The sequence below is a fragment of the Staurois parvus genome, unplaced genomic scaffold (genome assembly GCF_062004578.1).
Source record: "Staurois parvus isolate SC_StPar_1 unplaced genomic scaffold, SC_StPar_1.0 ptg000101l, whole genome shotgun sequence".
NCBI classification, from domain to species: Eukaryota; Metazoa; Chordata; class Amphibia; order Anura; family Ranidae; genus Staurois; species Staurois parvus.
This window is the reverse complement of record NW_028317897.1, coordinates 3,093,084-3,112,015: the sequence shown is the minus strand read 5'-3', so window position 1 is coordinate 3,112,015 and position 18,932 is coordinate 3,093,084. Positions and strand designations below refer to the sequence as shown.

At 38.9% G+C, this 18,932-nt stretch overlaps 1 protein-coding gene across 2 annotated transcripts in view; it reads right to left on the bottom strand.

Moving 5' to 3' along the window:
* Nucleotides 1–11,549: 11,549 nt before the first annotated feature.
* Nucleotides 11,550–18,932, bottom strand: part of ABTB3 (ankyrin repeat and BTB domain containing 3) — a 317,704-nt gene continuing 310,321 nt past the window's right edge. For both annotated transcript variants that reach the window (XM_089671210.1, XM_089671211.1), the window contains 2 exons: nt 18,691–18,804; nt 11,550–17,991 (listed from right to left, as the gene is read on the bottom strand). In XM_089671210.1, coding sequence (XP_089527336.1) covers nt 17,782–17,991; nt 18,691–18,804 — 324 coding nt within the window. In that variant the 3' untranslated portion in view covers nt 11,550–17,781. The remainder of the gene's footprint in view (nt 17,992–18,690; nt 18,805–18,932) is intronic.

Below are 18,932 nucleotides of genomic sequence, written 5' to 3'. Positions count from 1 at the left end.
TGATGCCACATTCCTCTGCTATCAGCATGAATCACTTTTGACGAGTTTTCCTGACACCAAGAGAAAAATGGTGACAGGAAAGGGACCTCCAGCAGATTGACAGCCTCAGCTCTGTTCCTGTTTGCTGTGTGGAGGAGGTGGGGTGTTCTTTCCCTCAAATCAGCTTTCAGAGTTCTCCTCACTGAGCTCTGCAGAATGTAATTTTGGCTCTCCACCCTTTTTTTCTGAACTCTCAGACAAGCTGTATAAATTCAGCATTTTGAACGGATGTAGAATAGTGAAGATTGCAGATAAACAGGTATAACCTATGTAGGAGGCCCGTCACTTCACTGGGTATATGTAAGGGTTTACAACCATTTTAAGGCACTTGTATGTAGATTGTACATACTAGGATGAGCTTCTTTGTTGACCCATACTAGGAGTGTGTTGACACATTCTTTGAACATATTACAGCCTGCATCTCCAGTATAGGTAAATAGAAGCTCTGTTCGTATGCGCCTACAGCCACACAAGGCATTAAGAAGCATGTACAGAGCTTGAAAGTATCTGATGAGACATAACAGACCAAGCGAACACAGAAAATGGACAGTAAAAATATTTCTTCAAAAGTCATAAATTATTTGCTCAACAAAAACCTGTGTTTGCACTGCTCTCCTACACAACAGCTGTCAGGAATGGACTTGCCAGTAATGGTGGGACTCACCTGCCTTGTGGGCTGCAGTACCAGGGCTGGCCAGCGGGTGCTCCCAGCAATCAGAGACTCAACCCTGCAGCCAGCCAAACACCTGAAGTTGATTATGCAGGTGTATTTAAGGGATGGCCAGACCTGCAGTCTCTGCCTTGGTGTGTGGTTTTCCTGGGCCCTGTATCTTGTTCCTGCATTCCTGTTCCTGTCTGTGTCTGATTCGTTGCTGACCCTGCCTGATCCGGACCTCTGCTGACTTCTCCTGTTTTATCCCTGGCTTGTGACTCCGACCATTCTCTGCCTGACCCCCTGTACCTACCTGCCCAATTGTTATTGACCCGGCCTGCCTTACGACGCTTGCATTGTATGTACTGTTATCTGTGGGTGGTTTGGTTTGGTTCGTTTGCACTGTGTTATGTTTTAGTATTGCACTGCGTTTATCTTTGTATTGTTAGTCTTTAATAAATTATATTGTTTATAACTTATCTGAAGCCTGCGTTTCCCTGCGTCAGTTCACATACCTCTGGTCATACCCTGGAGCCCTGACAACAGCTGACAGTTGAAATGAGATTTTTAGCCAAGTGTCTTCTCGGCAAGCTGGTGGCAGGAAAGCAATGGACTTTTGAACACTTTCAGGAAGAACTATTAACAAGAGTATAACAAAAGTCATAGCAGCTCAGGCAGTTGCTGTGGGGTCTGAGGGAAGTTGGAGCACAGGGGGCATCCTATCCTCAGGTCTGCAACCACTCCCTACAACATTTGCCATGTTGCTACCTACCATTAAGAAACTAAGAACCACCTATTAACCATCAGTTTTGCCTTCTTCTTCTTAAGGTGCATTCTTTTCTCTTTAATGTCTGGACATGTGTAGGTACATTATATAAAGAAATGTTTGTGGACTCCCAACCATCACACCAACCTATGTGGTCAAAAGAATGTGATCACCTCTCCAAATGATTGAGTTTAGTTTTTTCCAGTGTATTTTAGACAATTCCTTCCTAACGCTGAGGCAAAAGTTTGGGGAAGGTCCTTTTTCTGTTTTTGGATGACTGCACAATACAAGATCCATAAAAACATTGGATGATGAGTTTAGTGTGGAGGAAATAAGGTCACCTACACATTACCTCCTACCAAACCAAACCCTTCCAAACAAGCCAGGTCTTCTTATCCATCAGTATTTGACCTCACAAATGTTGTTTTGGCTGAATGGCCACACATTCCCACAGTCACACTCCAAAATATTGTGGAAAGGTCTGTTGTAGCCACAAAAGGGAAGTTGGAGTAATCCATATTCATGCTTTTGGCCTTAGTGTACGAGGCTAGACTGTATACAAAGCAGTGCTATCCCACTGATCATTTACTAATACAGCATGTCTCTTTATGGTTGGGCACATAGTGACAAATATTAGAGATTACACTAAGCCAAATACCTCATCATCCACTTTATATGATATACTGTATGTAGTAGACTGAAAGAGGGTATGAAAGCAGTAGGAGGTACAGCAGAGTGTTGAAACTTGGAAGAGAGTAACAACATTAGAAGAGAACCCTTTTGCTGTGGGGCCATGTGATTTGCACATACAACACTGGAGTTCAGGGTGAGCTTTATCAGTGCCAACCTCCCAATTGTTTGTAGTTTTCAAGAGTACATCCATTATTTTCAAATGTTTTGGAATGTAGAATAGTTCCCTTAGTATGTGTTAACTTCCTGCCTAAGATATTTGGTTGGAGTGGCCTTATATAATACAACAATATGTTTCATTGTTGCGTTTTTTCTTTTTTTTTACATGCTTGTCTCAGGAAAAAAAAGCTCTTTTCAATTTAGTTTACAAGCTGAGATGAAATGAGACCTCAAATTTGTGCAAGGTTAAATGCAGTTTAGTGGAGGTGAAAATCCCTGGGTGGCTCTTACATCTGAAGATCAAATACTAGCACTGCTAAGACTAACCTTGCTGAATCCCATGACGGTTGAGTCCCTCCTCCCTCTGTGATCTCTGCGTGTTATCCTTGTGTTCCGTTTTTCTATATAACCTTTCCTGTTGCCTCTTTACTGATATCAACTCAGAAATCATGCTTTACTTTAACATACATTATGTTAAATGCTGGTGCTCGTTTGTACAGGTGCCACCCTTCATGTCACTAGACAGACTACGTAACTACTTTTACAAGGGCCATCTGATATTAAAAGTGTATGTGCACCATAATAATGAACTTGAGAGTGTGTAAGACTGAAGCCTCCAAAGCTGTACAGAATTTTTCTAATTCCCTATTTTAGGTACCTGAATATAATGTCACAAGAACAAGTGTTGACTTGGCTAGGGCACAGCTGTGCGTAATTTAGCCATAGTTTTATGCATATTATAATGTATCTATAGTCAGCTCCTTCCAGGTCAATATTATTATTCTTGTTTTTTGCCTGTGTATCATTGGGGAATATCCCTTTACTTCCTGTCTCAGAGCTTCAATAAGAAGTTAGGAAATCTTCCAAAATGAGGCAAATTACCCACGTAGACACTGTCCCCAGTGTAGGCTCTCCTCTTACCGCTTGTTCTGGGGCATTGCTAATGTTTTGGATTGCTTTCTCTGAAAGTGGTCGCCAAGACAAAATAGTGGGTAAGTCTTCCCCGTGGGGACACAGCCAGCAATGAAAACTTGACAGGGGATCTAACTCCCTCCCCACTCTATCCAAAATTTAAAAAAAAATTCTCTATAGATACACTTTAAAGGGCTGATCAAATCTTTAAAACTTGAATTATAGTACAGCAATGATACATCACAGATCATAGCAGGCTTAGAGTGGTTGTAAACCCTTCTTTTCTTCTCTACAGCCATTCAAAGTGCTGAATTTATACAGCTTGTCGGAGAGTTCAGAAAAAAGGGACGGAGAGCTGAAGTTACACTCTGCAGAGCTTAATGAGGATAGCTGATTGTAGGGAAGGGACCCAACCCCTTTTACACAACATACATCAACAGAGTTGAGGCTGTCAATCACAGGCTGTGTTCTGGAGATCTCTCCCCATTACAGTTTTTCCTCTGGTCTCGGGAAAACGTGTTAGAAGTGACTTATGCAGATAGCAGAAGAACAACACAGCAGAATGAAAAGACACTTAGGGGTTGATTTACTAAAACTAGAGAGTACAAAATCTTGTGCAGCTCTGCACAGAAACCAATCAGCTTCCAGTTTTTTTGTCAAAGCTTAATTGAACAAGCTGATAATACAAGCTGATTGGCTACCATGTACAGCTGCACCAAATGTTTGCACTTTCTCAGTTTAGTAAATCAACTCCTTTGTGTTCTGGATTGAGACATATACACACTATTGAGGGATATGCTTTGTTCATAAGTCATGTCTGAGGTTTACAACCACTTTAACTATCCTTTATACAGGTTAAGTTGCCATTTGCAGAGTGAATAATAATTGATTGCTGAACACATAATGTTTTGACAAGCTGATATTTAATATAAGTAGGCACTCATTATAATCAAATAAACTTTGTGTTAATTAAGTTTGCATCATTACTAATTTTACATGTCTACATTCAATGAGATTTTTGTATACCCAATGTGTCTGTTAGATTGTAATTGTCTTTCTTAAAAGTTTTCAATAAAAAACATTGAAATATAAAACTTGAATCATAGGTAACATGGCATGCACCCAAAGTTCATACTTCAAGAAAAGGGGATGGCTGCATGCACCTAACCACAAATGTCTTCCTCATTCACCTCTTAGCTTCCTGGGCACGCTAACTCCTTTAAGTTGAAGTTCCTTTAAAAGTCATATAATGTATTGAATGTAGAATACATTCCTGGATTTGCTGTGAGAACAATCCACTTCTCAATGCTTGCCCAAGACTTATAATGAGAGAGGGAGGGGAAGTATTAGGAGTCAATTATGATATGCTGCAGGAGCAAATTGGATTATACTTTTTTGCCTTCCTCTGGATCAACTGTGGGTATAGGACTGTGTATTTTTAAAATTGTGTATTTTTAAAATGATTTTTTCCTTTTTATTGTTTTTTCCAGCCAGACTAACTATGTTACTATGTAAGCTGTATGCATGTGTTGACAGGAGAAGAGGGCAGAGTGATCATTTATTGCTGCTCCTTCATTGTGCAGTCAGCAGGATAGGCACATGGAGGTGACACCACTATATTCATTAACTCATGACTGAGAAAACAGTGTCCTCCTGTCTGGAAGGGGTGTATAAATAACAAACATGGGTAGGCATTACAAATTCATGTGGTAGGAAAGACAGTTCACAGATGTGTATTTAGCCTGGAGTTAAGCTTTAGATAAAGGAGCAGGGTCACCTGACCCATGCTGGATTCTCCATATGGTGCTCTTTTGAGTCCAGCCAAGAACTGGGTTCCAGCTCACACTGGGGAAAACATTTTTTGGATAGACTGTTTTGCAAATCTATTACAGACAGAGCCAAGTTGTTGTTTTTTCTGTAATACTGGGGGTCGGGGGGGCTAATCCATTTTATCATATCATCTGAAAAGGTTCCCTTATTAGACCCCAGAGATCCTAAGTCTGGTAGTTGTGGCACCATGTCATAAAGGGTTACTGTTTCCATAATATTGGATTCCTACATCAAACATGATCCATAACAGCTCTGATTGCTCAAATTTTTTTTTTTGGGTTGACTGAAGTCAGTACAGTTTAACCTTATTAAAAAAGTTAAAGTGTCACTAAACTCACATCATAAAAGACTATCAATAAATGCTTCATACTCACTCAGTCACTATGAGATTTGTTTCTGCAAAAACCCTGGTTGATCCTGCTGTTCTCTGTCTCTCCTTTCTGTTCATGTCCCCAATTCAGCTAGGGATTTTGCAGCTGTAGTGGCAACTCTGCACATGCTCAGTTTTTAATGAGTTTCTATGCTGAGCATCTATCACATCTGAGCATGTTACTATAGAGCAGTGTTTCTCAACTCCAGTCCTCATGGACCCCCAACAGGTCATGTTTTCAGGATTTCCATTATTTTGCACAGGTGATTTGATCAGTTTCACTGCCTTAGTAATTACCACAGCTGTTTCATCTGAGGGAAATCCTGAAAACATGACCTGTTGGGGGTCCATGAGGACTGGAGTTGAGAAACACTGCTATAGAGTCACACACACCCACTAACCAGCTAAGCACAATGGGGGTGGAATATTACATGTAGATTAACCATTTGCCGCCTGGCCAATGGCCGTTTGGTGGCCGCAAAAATGCACTAGTTTTCTGGGGTGGACGCCATTTGGCGTCCTCCCGCACATGCGCTGTTTTTGCGCTTGCAGAGCCGCGCAACGGCGCGATCTGTCACCGGCCGTGTACCTCGGACACGGCTGATGACAGATCTGAGTACCGGCTCCCGTAGCCAGTACCATGTGACCTGCTGTGACCAATCACAGCAGGTCACATGACAGTTGTATACAATGGATGGCTTCATTCATGCCATCCATTGTATACTAGTGTCTAACTGTGAATGGTCACAGCGAGCACATGCACATGTCATGTGATTAGCTGTGGCCAAATCACAGCTAAGCACAAAAAAAAGAAAAAAACCCTGAATGAATTGATGTCATTCAGGTAAATGCTTGTTTATAGCAAAGTAATTCTTTGCTATAAGCAAATTGTGTAAAAAAAAAAAAATACTGATCACTTCCCCAAAGTAGTACAATGTTACTATGGTAACATTGAACTACTTTGGTCATAGTGAAATATAAAAAAAAAATCTTAAATAAAATAAAAAAAATGTAATAAAAAATAATAAAAAAAAAAAAAAAAAAAAATATATATATATATATTTTTTTTTTTTCATACTGTCACCAGTCAGTGTCCGTGATCACCGCCATGCCAGTTATATGATGATGCTGTACTGCACTGGTGACAGTATGAAAAAAAAAATAGTGAAAATAAATTTTTTCATTTTTTCATTTTCCGAAAAATTATGACAAAAAAAATACAACTTCAAAAAACTCGCCATTCCTCTTATGAAGTACGTCGGACTGTCTACTTTACAAAAAGTGGTCATTTAGGGGATATCTGTACTGTTCTGACATTCTTAGACCTCAAGAAATTAGATTGGCTGGCAGTACTTCAGGACTGATCAATATTCAGATCTATACCATAGTTTGTGAACTCTATAACTTTCCTACAAACTAAAAAATACATCCTAATTTGGGTTATTTTCACCAAAGACATGTAGTAGAATACATCTCGGCCTAAATTTATGAAGAACAATTATTTATTTGTAAACTTTTAAAACAGTAACAAATAAAAACTTGTTTTTTCTTCAAAATTTTTGTTTTTTTTGTTAATTTAGCAAAAAATAAAAACCCCGGCGGTGATTAAATACCACCAAAAGAAAGCTCTAGTTGTGTGAAGAAAATGATAAAATTTTAGTTTGGGTACAATGTTGTATGACCATGCAATTGTCATTCAAAGTGTGAGAGCTCTGAAACCTGAAAATGGCCTGGGCAGGAAGGTGTAAAATTGCACGGTATTGAATTGGTGGTTCACCTTCCTGTATTTCTAAGACACAGGCTGGAGGGATGTGACACAGCCTGTGGCTGGCAAAAATTTGCCCACACCATGTTATTTCAACAAAATAATAAAGATTTGATTTCAAATAAATATTTGTACACCAATTTAAAGCAATTTATTGATTTTTATTTATTTCTACTCCGTATTCCAAAAGCTGTTTCTTTTTATTTTGAACATGCGACCAGCAGCAGAGGACTAGAAGCTCCTCCTGCCACTGTTTCCCTTCAGAGAGGGGGGGATAGGAATGAATCATGTGACACCTGTATATCGATTAGAAAAAAGGGTACTTAGACTTTTTTTTCATTAAAATAATTTCAGTGCCGTTAGTCATATAGAGAAATAGAAGGGACAATGTAAATTAAACAATGTGTGTTTAGTATTACTTTAAGTGAACATACTCTACTACTTTAGTAGATCACCCCAATTAGTCAGCAGCTAAAAGCATATTGGCTTAAAGGGGTTGGAAAAGCACACTTTTTTTTACCTTAATGCATTCTATGAAATAAGGTAAAAAAAAACCTTATGCATGCAGCTCCCCCCCAGGACCCCCCTAAATACATACCTGAACCCGATCCTGATCCAGTGATGTGCACAAGATCCAAGACTGTCTTTGTGACAATGAGGAGCGAGAGAACCTCATTGTCACAGATACAGCAGCAGGAACCATTGGTTCCCCCTGCTGTCAATCAAAGCCAGTGACAAGCAGCAGGGGCGAGGATGGGGCCCGAGACCTGTTCTGTGTGTCTAATGGAAACAAAGAGCAGGGCTTGGGAGTGAGCACCCCCATAGCAAGTGGCTTGTAGTGGAGTACAGAGTGCTGGCGAGGGATCCCAGAAGAGGATGATCGGGGCTGCTCTGTGCAAAACCATTTCACCGAGCAGGTAAGAATGACATTTGTTATTTTAATTAAAAAAAACTAAGCTTTACAATCACTTTAAGGCTTTTCTAGCAATACTTACAAACAATGATATTACAGAAGTAAATATATTTTCACCTAAGACTAAACTCAATCTTTTTGTGCCAGTAAAAGTCCCAGTATTTTATTACCATGTCCTTACACTTAGGTTCTTGATTGTATCCAATGAATTATGTTTATTAATAGGTACAACACGGACACACCTGAATGTATATACAGTGAAGGGAATAAGTATTTGATCCCCTGCTGAATTTGAATGTTTGCCCACTCACAAAGAAATGATCAGTCTAAAAATCGAATGGTAGGTGTATTGTAACACTGAGACAGAATAGCAACAAAAAATTCAAAAGAAATGCATGTCTAACAAATGATGCACTGATTTGCATGTTCATGAGGGAAATAAGTATTTGATCCCCTTCACAAAACATGACTTAGTACTTGGTGACAAATCCCTTGTCAATCACAGAGGTCAGACGTTTCTTGTAGTTGGCCACCAGGTTTGCACACGTCTCAGGAGGGATTTTGGCCCACTCCTCTTGGCAGATCCTCTCCAAGTCATTAAGGTTTGGTGGCTGACGTTTGGCAACTGAAACTTTCAGCTCCCTCCACAGATTTACAATCGAATTAAGGTCTGGAGACTCGCTAGGCCACTCCAGGACCTTAATGTGCTTCTTCTTGAGCCACTCCTTTGTTGCTTTGGCCATGTGTTTTGGATCATTGTCATGCTGGAACACCCATCCACGACCCATTTTCAATGCCCTGGCTGAGGGAAGAAGGTAATCACCCAAGATTTGATGGTACATTGCCCCGTCCATCGTCCCTTTGATGGGGTGCAGTTGTCCTGTCCCCTCAGCAGAAAAACACCCCCAAAGCAGAATGTTTCCACCACCATGTTTGACAGTTGGGATGGTGTTCTTGGGGTCATAGGCAGCATTCCTCCTCCTCCAAACACGGCGAGTTGAGTTGATGCTAAAGAGCTTGATTTTGGTCTCATCGGACCACAACACTTTCAACCAGTCCTTCTCTGCATCATTTCAGATGTTCAGTGGCAAACTTCAGACGGGCCTGGACATGTGCATGAGCAGAGGGACCTTGCGGGCACTGCAGGATTTCAATCCTTGCCAACGTAGTGTGTTACCAATTGTTTTCTTGGTGACTGTGGTCCCAGCTGCCTGGAGATCATTGACAAGATCCTAATGTGTAGTTCTGGGATGATTCCTCACTGTTCTCATGATCATTGACACTCCACGAGGTGAGATCTTGCATGGTGCACTGACCTAGGGAGACTGACAGTTGTTTTGTGTTTCTTCCATTTGCGAATGATTGCACCAACTGTTGTCACCTTCTCACCAAGCTGCTTGGCAATAGTTTGGTAGCCCAGTCCAGCCTTGTGTAGGTCTACAATCTTGTCTGACATCCTTGGACAGCTCTTTGTCTTTGCCATGGTGGAGATTTTAGAATCTGATTGTTTGTTTGCTCCTGTGGACAGGTGTCTTTTATACAGGTAACAAAATGAGATTAGCAGCACTCCCTTTAAGAGACTGCTTCTAATCTCAGCTTGTTACCTGTATGAAAGAAACCTGGTAGCCAGAAATCCTGCTGAGTGATAGGGGATCAAATACTTATTTTCCTCATGAACATGCAAATCAGTGCATAAATTTGTTAGACATGCATTTCTTTTGATTTTTTTTATTCTGTCTCTGTGTTAAAATACACCTACCATTTGATTTTTAGACTGATCATTTTTTTTGTGAGTGGGCAAACATTCAAAATCAGCAAGGGATCAAATACTTATTTCTTTCACTGTACCCTGTAGTATGGAGATCATTTAAAGCACATCTGAACCCAAGAACAAAAATGTAATATGTTGCAGCTTACCAGTATTTAGATGTGGTTGCATTAGTTTCCATTTTTAGACTTTATTTTTTCATTATTTTCAACTGGTGATCCTGTCACTAAAATATTTCCTGTCCTACAGTGACAACACTTACTTAGTCTACAGTATCTATGGAGGAGCAGCATTGTCATATCATAAGCGGGAGGTATTATGTGGTCCACAGAGCTGAACTGAGCAGAGTCGATAAAGGATTTTGATATAGCACTGCTTGAAATTTCCATAGGGAAGTTAAAGGCTCAGTGGATTTCTGGCAGTATAAACAGGTTATCAAACAGATATTAAAAAAACCCCACTTTCAATAGTATATTGATTAAGCTTAAAGCAAGCAAAGGAAAAAAGTTATTTGTTAGTGTTTACATACATTTTAACACAAAAAAACACAATGCCTGGGTTTTTAAATGATAAGTTCACCTTTGGGAATATGTTACATGTTCCACCCATTTTTAGTCACATAGTTAGTCGGGCTGAAAAAAGACAAAAGTCTATCCAGTTCAACCATTGAAAAAAAAAAAAAAAATATATATATATATATATATATATATATATATATATATATATAAATAATCCTACACCCACAGCTGACCCAGAGGAAGGCAAAAAAACCCAGCAAAGCATGATCCAATGTCCTCCTGCTGGGAAAAAATTCCTTCCTGATCCCCTGATAAACAATCAGACATTCCCTGGATCAACTTTACCTATAAATGTTGGTATCCAGTTATATTCTGTGTATCTAAGAAAGAATCCAGGCCTTTTTTAAAGCAATCCACTTTTTTAGGGAGGAACATGCAACATGTTCCGACTGCTGCACCTGCTGTCCTTTTTCCCAGTGATAGCAGTACTGGGAGAAGTTCCCCGTACTAGCTGTCACTTTTTGAAAACAGTGTAGCCACGGAGGGGGGGGGGGGGGGGTTGGGGGGTTCCACCCACACAGCTGCATCATTCATTCACAGAGTCCTTTGCGGCTGTCGGCTTGTAGTTCTCAATGAACCACCTGGGTGTTGTTGAGCTCTGTGGTAGTTCATTGATTCTTCCTTCCATAGTGTATCTGCTTGCCTGTACAAGGTATGAGCAGATAGATACACTGAAAGTTTTGCAGGAGTCCTGCAGAACACCAGTCATCTGCTGATCACTGGTGCAGTGCTTTCCAGGCTCAAAAAAAAAAAAAAAAAGTAAAAGCACATTTTTTTTACCTGCACAAAAAATGGGCATTTTTTTTTTAAGTTAACTTATCCTTTAAAGCTATATTTGCAGATTTCACCTGCAACAGCACCTACTGGTAAAATCTGGCATTGTGCTACAACCATAGCATTGTTTTACTATAGGAATGTTTATACTTCATAGAGGGGCATTCATTCATCTTGTATTGCACAAAACAGAGTACTGGCGTTCCTCAGTTATCTACATAGGGGTCATGGACGGTAAGGACCATTTAGTGTCATTACATGGAGGGATCCCATAGAAATAAAGGAATTTACAATATATTTTTATATCACAAAAGAATACATATACAAAATCACTTATAATACAGCTAGAATTTATTTTAATGGACATATGTATCTTTCCAAATAAATATAATTTCATGCTCTTGGAATTGGTTTTCTTTACATTTTGACTGATAAAATTCTGTGAATGATTTTCTCTGCTTCCATCGTAGTAACAGTTAACAGAACATCTAGGAAGAGTTGTTTCCTTTAAAAAAAATGGATGAAAAACACACCAGAGCTTACATTTTCAACAATCAACTGTCTTCAGCCTGACATTACAAGTGACATCAGACTTTTATGTACTATACAATATTTACAAATCTTCAAGTGGACCTGTCATTGTAGCACAGTGGTAGCAGCCATGTTGTGGGCTCAAACCAATATTATGCTCATGGATATAGTAGTGTAGCCCTCCCTATGCCACTTAGAGATGGGTGAAGCCTTCCGTTAAAGCTGAATGCCTAGCGAGGGGCTAGATAGACAGATGCAATACATATATGGGGGCTGTTTTATTTGTCAAATGGTTTGTATTTATGACCATTCAGTTCTGATACTTGCTCAGCTCTGACACATAGTACAGCCCTGTTTAGTAGGGTAGATGATCTGATCTTTCTCTGTTGAAGTTTTATCCCATCCCCAGCCCCACCTTGTGACAGGACAGTGAAAGGAGAAGTAGCACTTTGATAAGTACTTTGTTTCCCTCCTGAGGTTGAGCCAGCTGCACTGTGTATCAAGAGGTTGCAGTCAAGTTAACAGACATTTTATCACATAGAGACAGATGACTGTTTGGGTGCAGATTTCTAGTAAAATGTTAAGCCAATCTGGTACAAATTAAAAAATCAGAGCTAGAAAGGGAATAAGGGGGGCCAGGCTTTAGAGCAAATCTGGGTTTTGCACATGTAGGACATAGCAACAGGTTCATTTTTAGTCACCCCCTTGCTAATACCTCTGTCTCTGGAGTCATAGCTTAGACAGGGCTATGGACTTCCCCATGTGATAGTGCTAATGGCACGTTGCTGTCGCATGGAGTGAGACATATGCTCCTCCATACCTGAAAGTAGCGAGTGTTACCTTAGGCACTCAGCTTTGAATGAATTCAAAGGGGTACAAAGGAAAGTTAAAGTGTCGCTAAACCCACATCTTAAAAAACTATCAATAAATGCTGTATTACATGCTAGTCTTCCTCAGTCACTGTTACAGTCACAGTTCAGCTAGCGCTTTTGCAGCTGTAGAGGCAATTCTGCACATGCTCAGTTTTCAGTGAGTTTCTATGCTGAGCATTTCCTCCCTATCTCATCTGAGCAGCTCATGTGACTATAGAGTCACACATGTGGGCAAGTACACAGTGGTAAATGACAGTCCACTCACTCCCTCCTCCTCCATGCCCAAAAACCAGCTAAACACAATAGGGGTGGGATATTACATCTTGATTGATGGAGGCTTCACCTCCCTCTTATTCTAAGAGACAAGCTGGAGGGGTGTGACACAGTCTGGGCCTGGCAGAAATCCACCCACACCATGTTATTGCCACAAAATTATAAATTTTATTTATAACTAATATTTATATGTCAATTTAAAACAGTTTGTTGATATTATTTATTTATTTATTTTACTCTGTATTCCAAAGACTCTTTTTTATTTTGAACATGTGACCAACAGCAGAGGACCAGAGGCTCCTCCTGCTTATATTTCCCTGCAGACAGGCTGAGAAAGAGCTGGGTCAGAGACAGCTAAATATTGATTAGGAAAAAGTTCTTAGATTTTTTTTTTTTCATTAAAATAATTACAGTGCAACCATCCATATACAGAAAGAGAAGGGACAATGTAAATAAACAGTGTGTGTTTAGTATCACTTTAAGTATATTCTACCATGAAGCGACCAAAGAGATAAAACAAACCTGTTGCCTTGCCCTCAATAGACAAAGTATAGATTTGTTTTAAAGCAGGACTCTTACCCACCAAAATATTTGCACGTATGTCCAGCCACTCTTGTGCAACACCTCTATGTACAGCATGAACCTCATATGTCACCTGCCCTACCCTAGCCGGCTCATGAGATTATGAATGACCACAATTACATGGTCCTCCTTGTCCTATCCAGTTCCTCTAATCTTGTTTGTTCATCTTCTTGTTCAGGCTGCAGAACCCAAAACATGTTAGAATGACTGTGTAGTGTAATGAAGTTTTTTGTTGGAATTTTCTATATAGCCACTTGCTGCAGCTCTCAAAAAACAGAAGGCACTTACTGTCTCATTCTGATTTTACATTTTAGATTATGTGATTTTAATATAAGTATAACATTCAGATGATATATGCCAAATATAAAAAATAGTATTTGAATTTAAATACAAGCGGATTGAAGAATAACAAAAAAATTCTTTGTCTGCTTCTAGGTGGTTCCTGGGTTTAACGTGAAAAGGGAGCCTTAATTCTATGCTTCACCTGCAGCAGCACCTATTGGTGTAATGAGGAACTATGGAGCCAAAATATAATGATCTCTATAAATATCATAGCACCTAGTCAATAAATAATGCTAACACTCACAGAGAGTTTTTGAAAGGCAGGCAAGCCTCCATATCACTTCACATCTCTTCAATTGTCTGGCTGGCCAGGAAAGATACTTAAGGAAATGAAGGATCATAGAAGAAACTCTTGTAATTACACCAAATGAGAAAAGGTACGGTGTTTGCTCTTCTTGAAATATTGGTCCCACACACAAAATTTCTGCCGTCATTGTGCATGCATGACAGGTGCACTTTAATAAGTCATATACTTCAGACAATATATTAGAACATATCAGATGTTGACAAAGCATTTAAACAGTAATTCATTGTTACATTACCATGCTTAATGTGTTACTTCTCTTTTATACTCACTATAAATAGGATTTCTGTTAGGCAGCTCTTTGTGATCTATTGAAAATTGATAAGTGGTTAAAGCATGTACAGAAAAAGTGTTTGCCTTTTAAAAGAGTCAAATGTATTAGTAGTTACACATGGCACTTACCTACAGGCACCAGCAAGGTAGCCATGGGTTTACTGTTGTTACAATCCAACACACATACTTTTAGAATACTTCCAATCTGACCCAGTGTTGTTATGACCAATCCAAATCTTGGGGATCTGAAGGTGTGGGGTTAAACAGAAGTGTTTGGACTAATCTAAATATGGATGTTGTTGAGTAAACTAGGTATGGATTTGGGAGGTGATGGATAAGAAAAAAGTCCTATTTCACTAAGCCTGCATTTTCAGTTTTGGGTGAGCACTAGTGCATTTAGTGGTTTCCCCTGCTGACGTCCAAGATACCAATGTACCCTGCAATGTTTGAAGGCCAGAGAAAGGAACCAGTGACAGCTGTGGGGAATCCAGGAAACTAAAGATTCTGGAAGTATCATTTCCTCAGCAGACTATTTTCACAGACTGGATTGGTGTTCAGTAGAATAGGCAGTGGAAAAGATAGGTATTTACCCATTTCTTTTTATGAGAATGGCTTTTTATCGACTTTTCTACTTATTGACAGGGTCATTTTAAGGTTAACAGATGGCCGTAAATGCTGGGATTATATTCCTCATTCTAATTAGGGTTGAAGATGCTACTTGGGAGAGGAACAAATTGTCTTCAATACTACAGAACAAGTTTTGTTGAAAGTGATTAACTACTACTAGCAATAAGTCTGTGAAAGTTCTCAGTTATCCAGTTCATGGTCTATCTAGCAGCATTTAACCGGACCTACTCTGTAATGTTGAAGACATTTCATAGCTTGTCCAAGCCACTTCTTCAGTTCTAATGCTGTCTTAACATCTCTACCTCAATGTTTTGACAATAGTTCTCAATTTCAGCCAAGCAAATTTAAGTATTAACATTTATAAAGTTTTCCTGACACCAAGGATGGAATTATGTGACTAGTACAGGGTGGTTCAACAATTTCCACATCTCCCACCCTGTCCTTGGACAAGTGGTCTCCAAACTGTGGACCAAAAATGGGGCAATAATTCTTACACTAACACCAACAATGGGGTGCTATTTCTCGCACTGACACCCAATGATGGGGCACTATTCCTCCCACTGACACAAAAGATAAGGCATTATTTCCCCCGCTGATGCTGGGACATTTGTTTTGAAAGTTTGGAGATGCCTGCTTTAGACAATAACATCTCCCTTTCAAAGGAGATTGGATCAAGGTGTAGGTTCTACCTGTTTGGATAAAAATGCTGGGGTATTTTCCTTATGCTCATTAGAACTGAAGAAGTGATTTGGACAAGCTATGAATTGTCTTCAACACTACAGAACAAGTCTAGTTGATTGTGAATAACTACTACCTACTATTACCTTTGTTTTCATTTGATGTTATCTGTTTTCCCTCGTTAAGGCAAATTTAAGCCTCATCCTAACTCTATCAAGCCTGCCCATGTGGCTAGTCGTCAATTTAACCAGAGCAACTCTTTTTGGCAAAATCATCTTCTTGGTGATCCATGAATCAGGACCAAGGACAGTTTGGAAGTATGCTAAATTAAGTTTAGTTGGAAAAACTGAAGTGCCTATGGTAACTATGAAAACTGAATCCTGCTTGAAAATCTTACAGTGCCAATAGGCACCAATACAAAAAAAATTGACAGATCAAAGCTATAGAACAGCTTTGTAAACTGCTAGTGTGACACCGGTGTGAACTGATTGCTTCAAAAGCCAAGGACACCAATTTGCATCGGACACTGATATTCAAACAACGCACCAAATAATTACATTGCATTGTCCAGTGAGAGATTTTCTAACAACTACCAGTCATCGGAGCTTCGACAAGAACTGGCATGCTTGTCTAAATAAACGATGCCCTAGTTTTTCAACATGGAATAAAAATGTTATTTTTATTAACATCAGCCATAATCTCACAAAGTTTTTTTTAAGTTGTACATTAAAGTCATCATGCAAATTGATTGCTAAGCAAAAAGTTGTCCAGGAGGACGGTGGCACGTAACAAGTCCATGTGTTTTTTTTTCGGCATACATTAGAAAGAAATTTCCTGACACATAGAACGAAACATACAAAGACGAGATGGTGTTTTTGACTTTTTTGTGACGTTGTCCTACAATAACAAACTAAAGATAACTGTATTGTTAAACAATAACTATGATCCTTATGGCTTTCAGTGCCCAAACACGGTGACACACTGGTATCTCTACAATGCAATAAAAATAATTACTTTATATTACAAGAATAGAGGGAAAAAAAAACTTTTGCACCATTTTTTACTATGTCATGTAAAAACTAACATCTACAATCAATTTAACATATTCACAGTGAAACAAAATTGGGCGTGTGCAGTGCGAACTTCACAAATGGACGATTAACTGCAGAATTTTTTTTTTGGCAAAAAATGATACACAATAATCATGCAAATCAGAATTTGCTTAATTTGTTCAAAGTAACTACCGACATGCCAATTTTTGAAACTTTTTGAAACTTTGTTTCTCTATCACCAATAATAATGACTTCACGCCTGTTTTTGAAACTGGTTTCTTCTTCGTCCAGGAAGAAGCAGCAGTTTGAATTAAAAGGATGACATTTCAATCATACAGAGTTCACAGAAATTGGTACCAAGTTGTCAAATAAACAGGAAGGATTAAAAGAAATAACGGTTGTACAGATTAATTACAACTTTTTGAGAAATGAAATACAGAGGATAAGAAAAGTCTTTTTTTAACCTACAAGGCCACCCCAGTATTTAATAAATTTTTAAAAAGTCTCACCCTTAAAAATCTTCCTGCTTCAGACTGTACAGTCTTAATTTTCCATCTTAATAAACTGTTTTTTTTTTATATACTGTCTCTCTCTTTTTTAATTCCTAGATTCAAAAACATACATCAGAGCTGCATAATGCTAAGGAAAATCAAAATATCACCTTTAAATAGGGTATTTAGTTTGACATCTACGAACATGTTTTTTTAAAATTTTTAGAGATCTTCCCATATATATTTTCTTAAGTAGGTTCTTGTTTATTTATTTTTTTTGCTTGGTTATACATCAAAGCCGCCATGTTTTTCCCTTGGAAAATATTCAGTCATCCTTTTTTTGCAGTGTCTTTAAAAAAAATAGAAATTATATTTTCTATGTTTTTTTATATATATTTTTTTCCAAGCTGGAAGTTTTGACATTTCTGCCTTAAGCCATCACAGAAAAGTAGGATATCGAGTTTAGTAAAAGTCTTGTTATCTTCATAGGACCCTTTGTGAGCTAATACAGTACACTGTCCATCCTGGCAGCTTCTGATTCTATACTATAGACCCTTTGGAAGAAGACAGATGAATAGACTGTATCCGTGTCGCCAACGTCCTTTGTAAGTCGCCTAGCACATCCTGGCCTGTTGTCTCACAGTTCTTATCATACAAGAGTTGTTTAAAGGCTTCGTTTTCGATGAGAAGCATCATGTTTTTCAAAAAGAAGCCTTCACAGTACGAGGAGAGCTCAGGAACACCGAGGAACTGTCAAACACAAGATTATAATAGATTTAGAGGAAAGGACTGGATTAGCCAGTAGATTAAGTAAACATTTCAGTACACGCTGAATGATTCTTGAGTTATATGGCTAAGACACTTAAAGTAAACATCAAGCATTTTCATTACTTTACCTTCCCACAACCTTGAACTGCCCCTACCCCACAAAATAAAATGAGGAAAAAAACAACCTTTCTTAAAGGACATGTAAAAAAAAAAACCAGCCCCTCTCCCTAGCCAGTAAAAACCTAGTGTGGGCTGCCCATACCTGCGCACCCACATCTCATTGCCGTAAATGGAAAATACCTGTACAGCATATTCATATCTATGTATGGGATACTAGTGTGCAGATGTGGGCAGCCCAGCATTAGATTTTTACCATCTGTGCTACAGACAGGTGAATATGTAATTTAAAGAGAACCTGTCCCATTCACATTCTCTGAACCCTCTTTATCCTGCAAACTTCCAGAAGTGTAAGATTCCTGGTCCCCCAGTTAGCGCTGTGGCTTCTTCCAATGTTCGAGGATGAAAAGGATTCTTTGGACACCATAGAAAAGTTTGGCAGTCGAGGAGGTGGAACAGGTAAGTATAGTATCCCTTCTTTACATGGATTGTTTTTTTTCTACATTTTAAATTTACGCTGATTATCCAGATAAAAAAAAGAACTGAAATACTTTTTAAAATTACCTTGGCATGGTTATAAATATCCACACAGTTTTCTGTATTAATGCTTTTCGCACAGATTATTTCACAGTGGCGTTGCAAAGCTTCTAGTTGAAAAAATTTACTGGCTGACAACAGCTGCAGAAAAAAAGAAGAGGCGTTAAGGATGGCGAATACATAATTTCAAGCCATAATAATAAGCTGATTTCATGCATGGGCTGGAGACCAAGCCCTTGAAATACAGCGCCAATATTGGATTATCAATC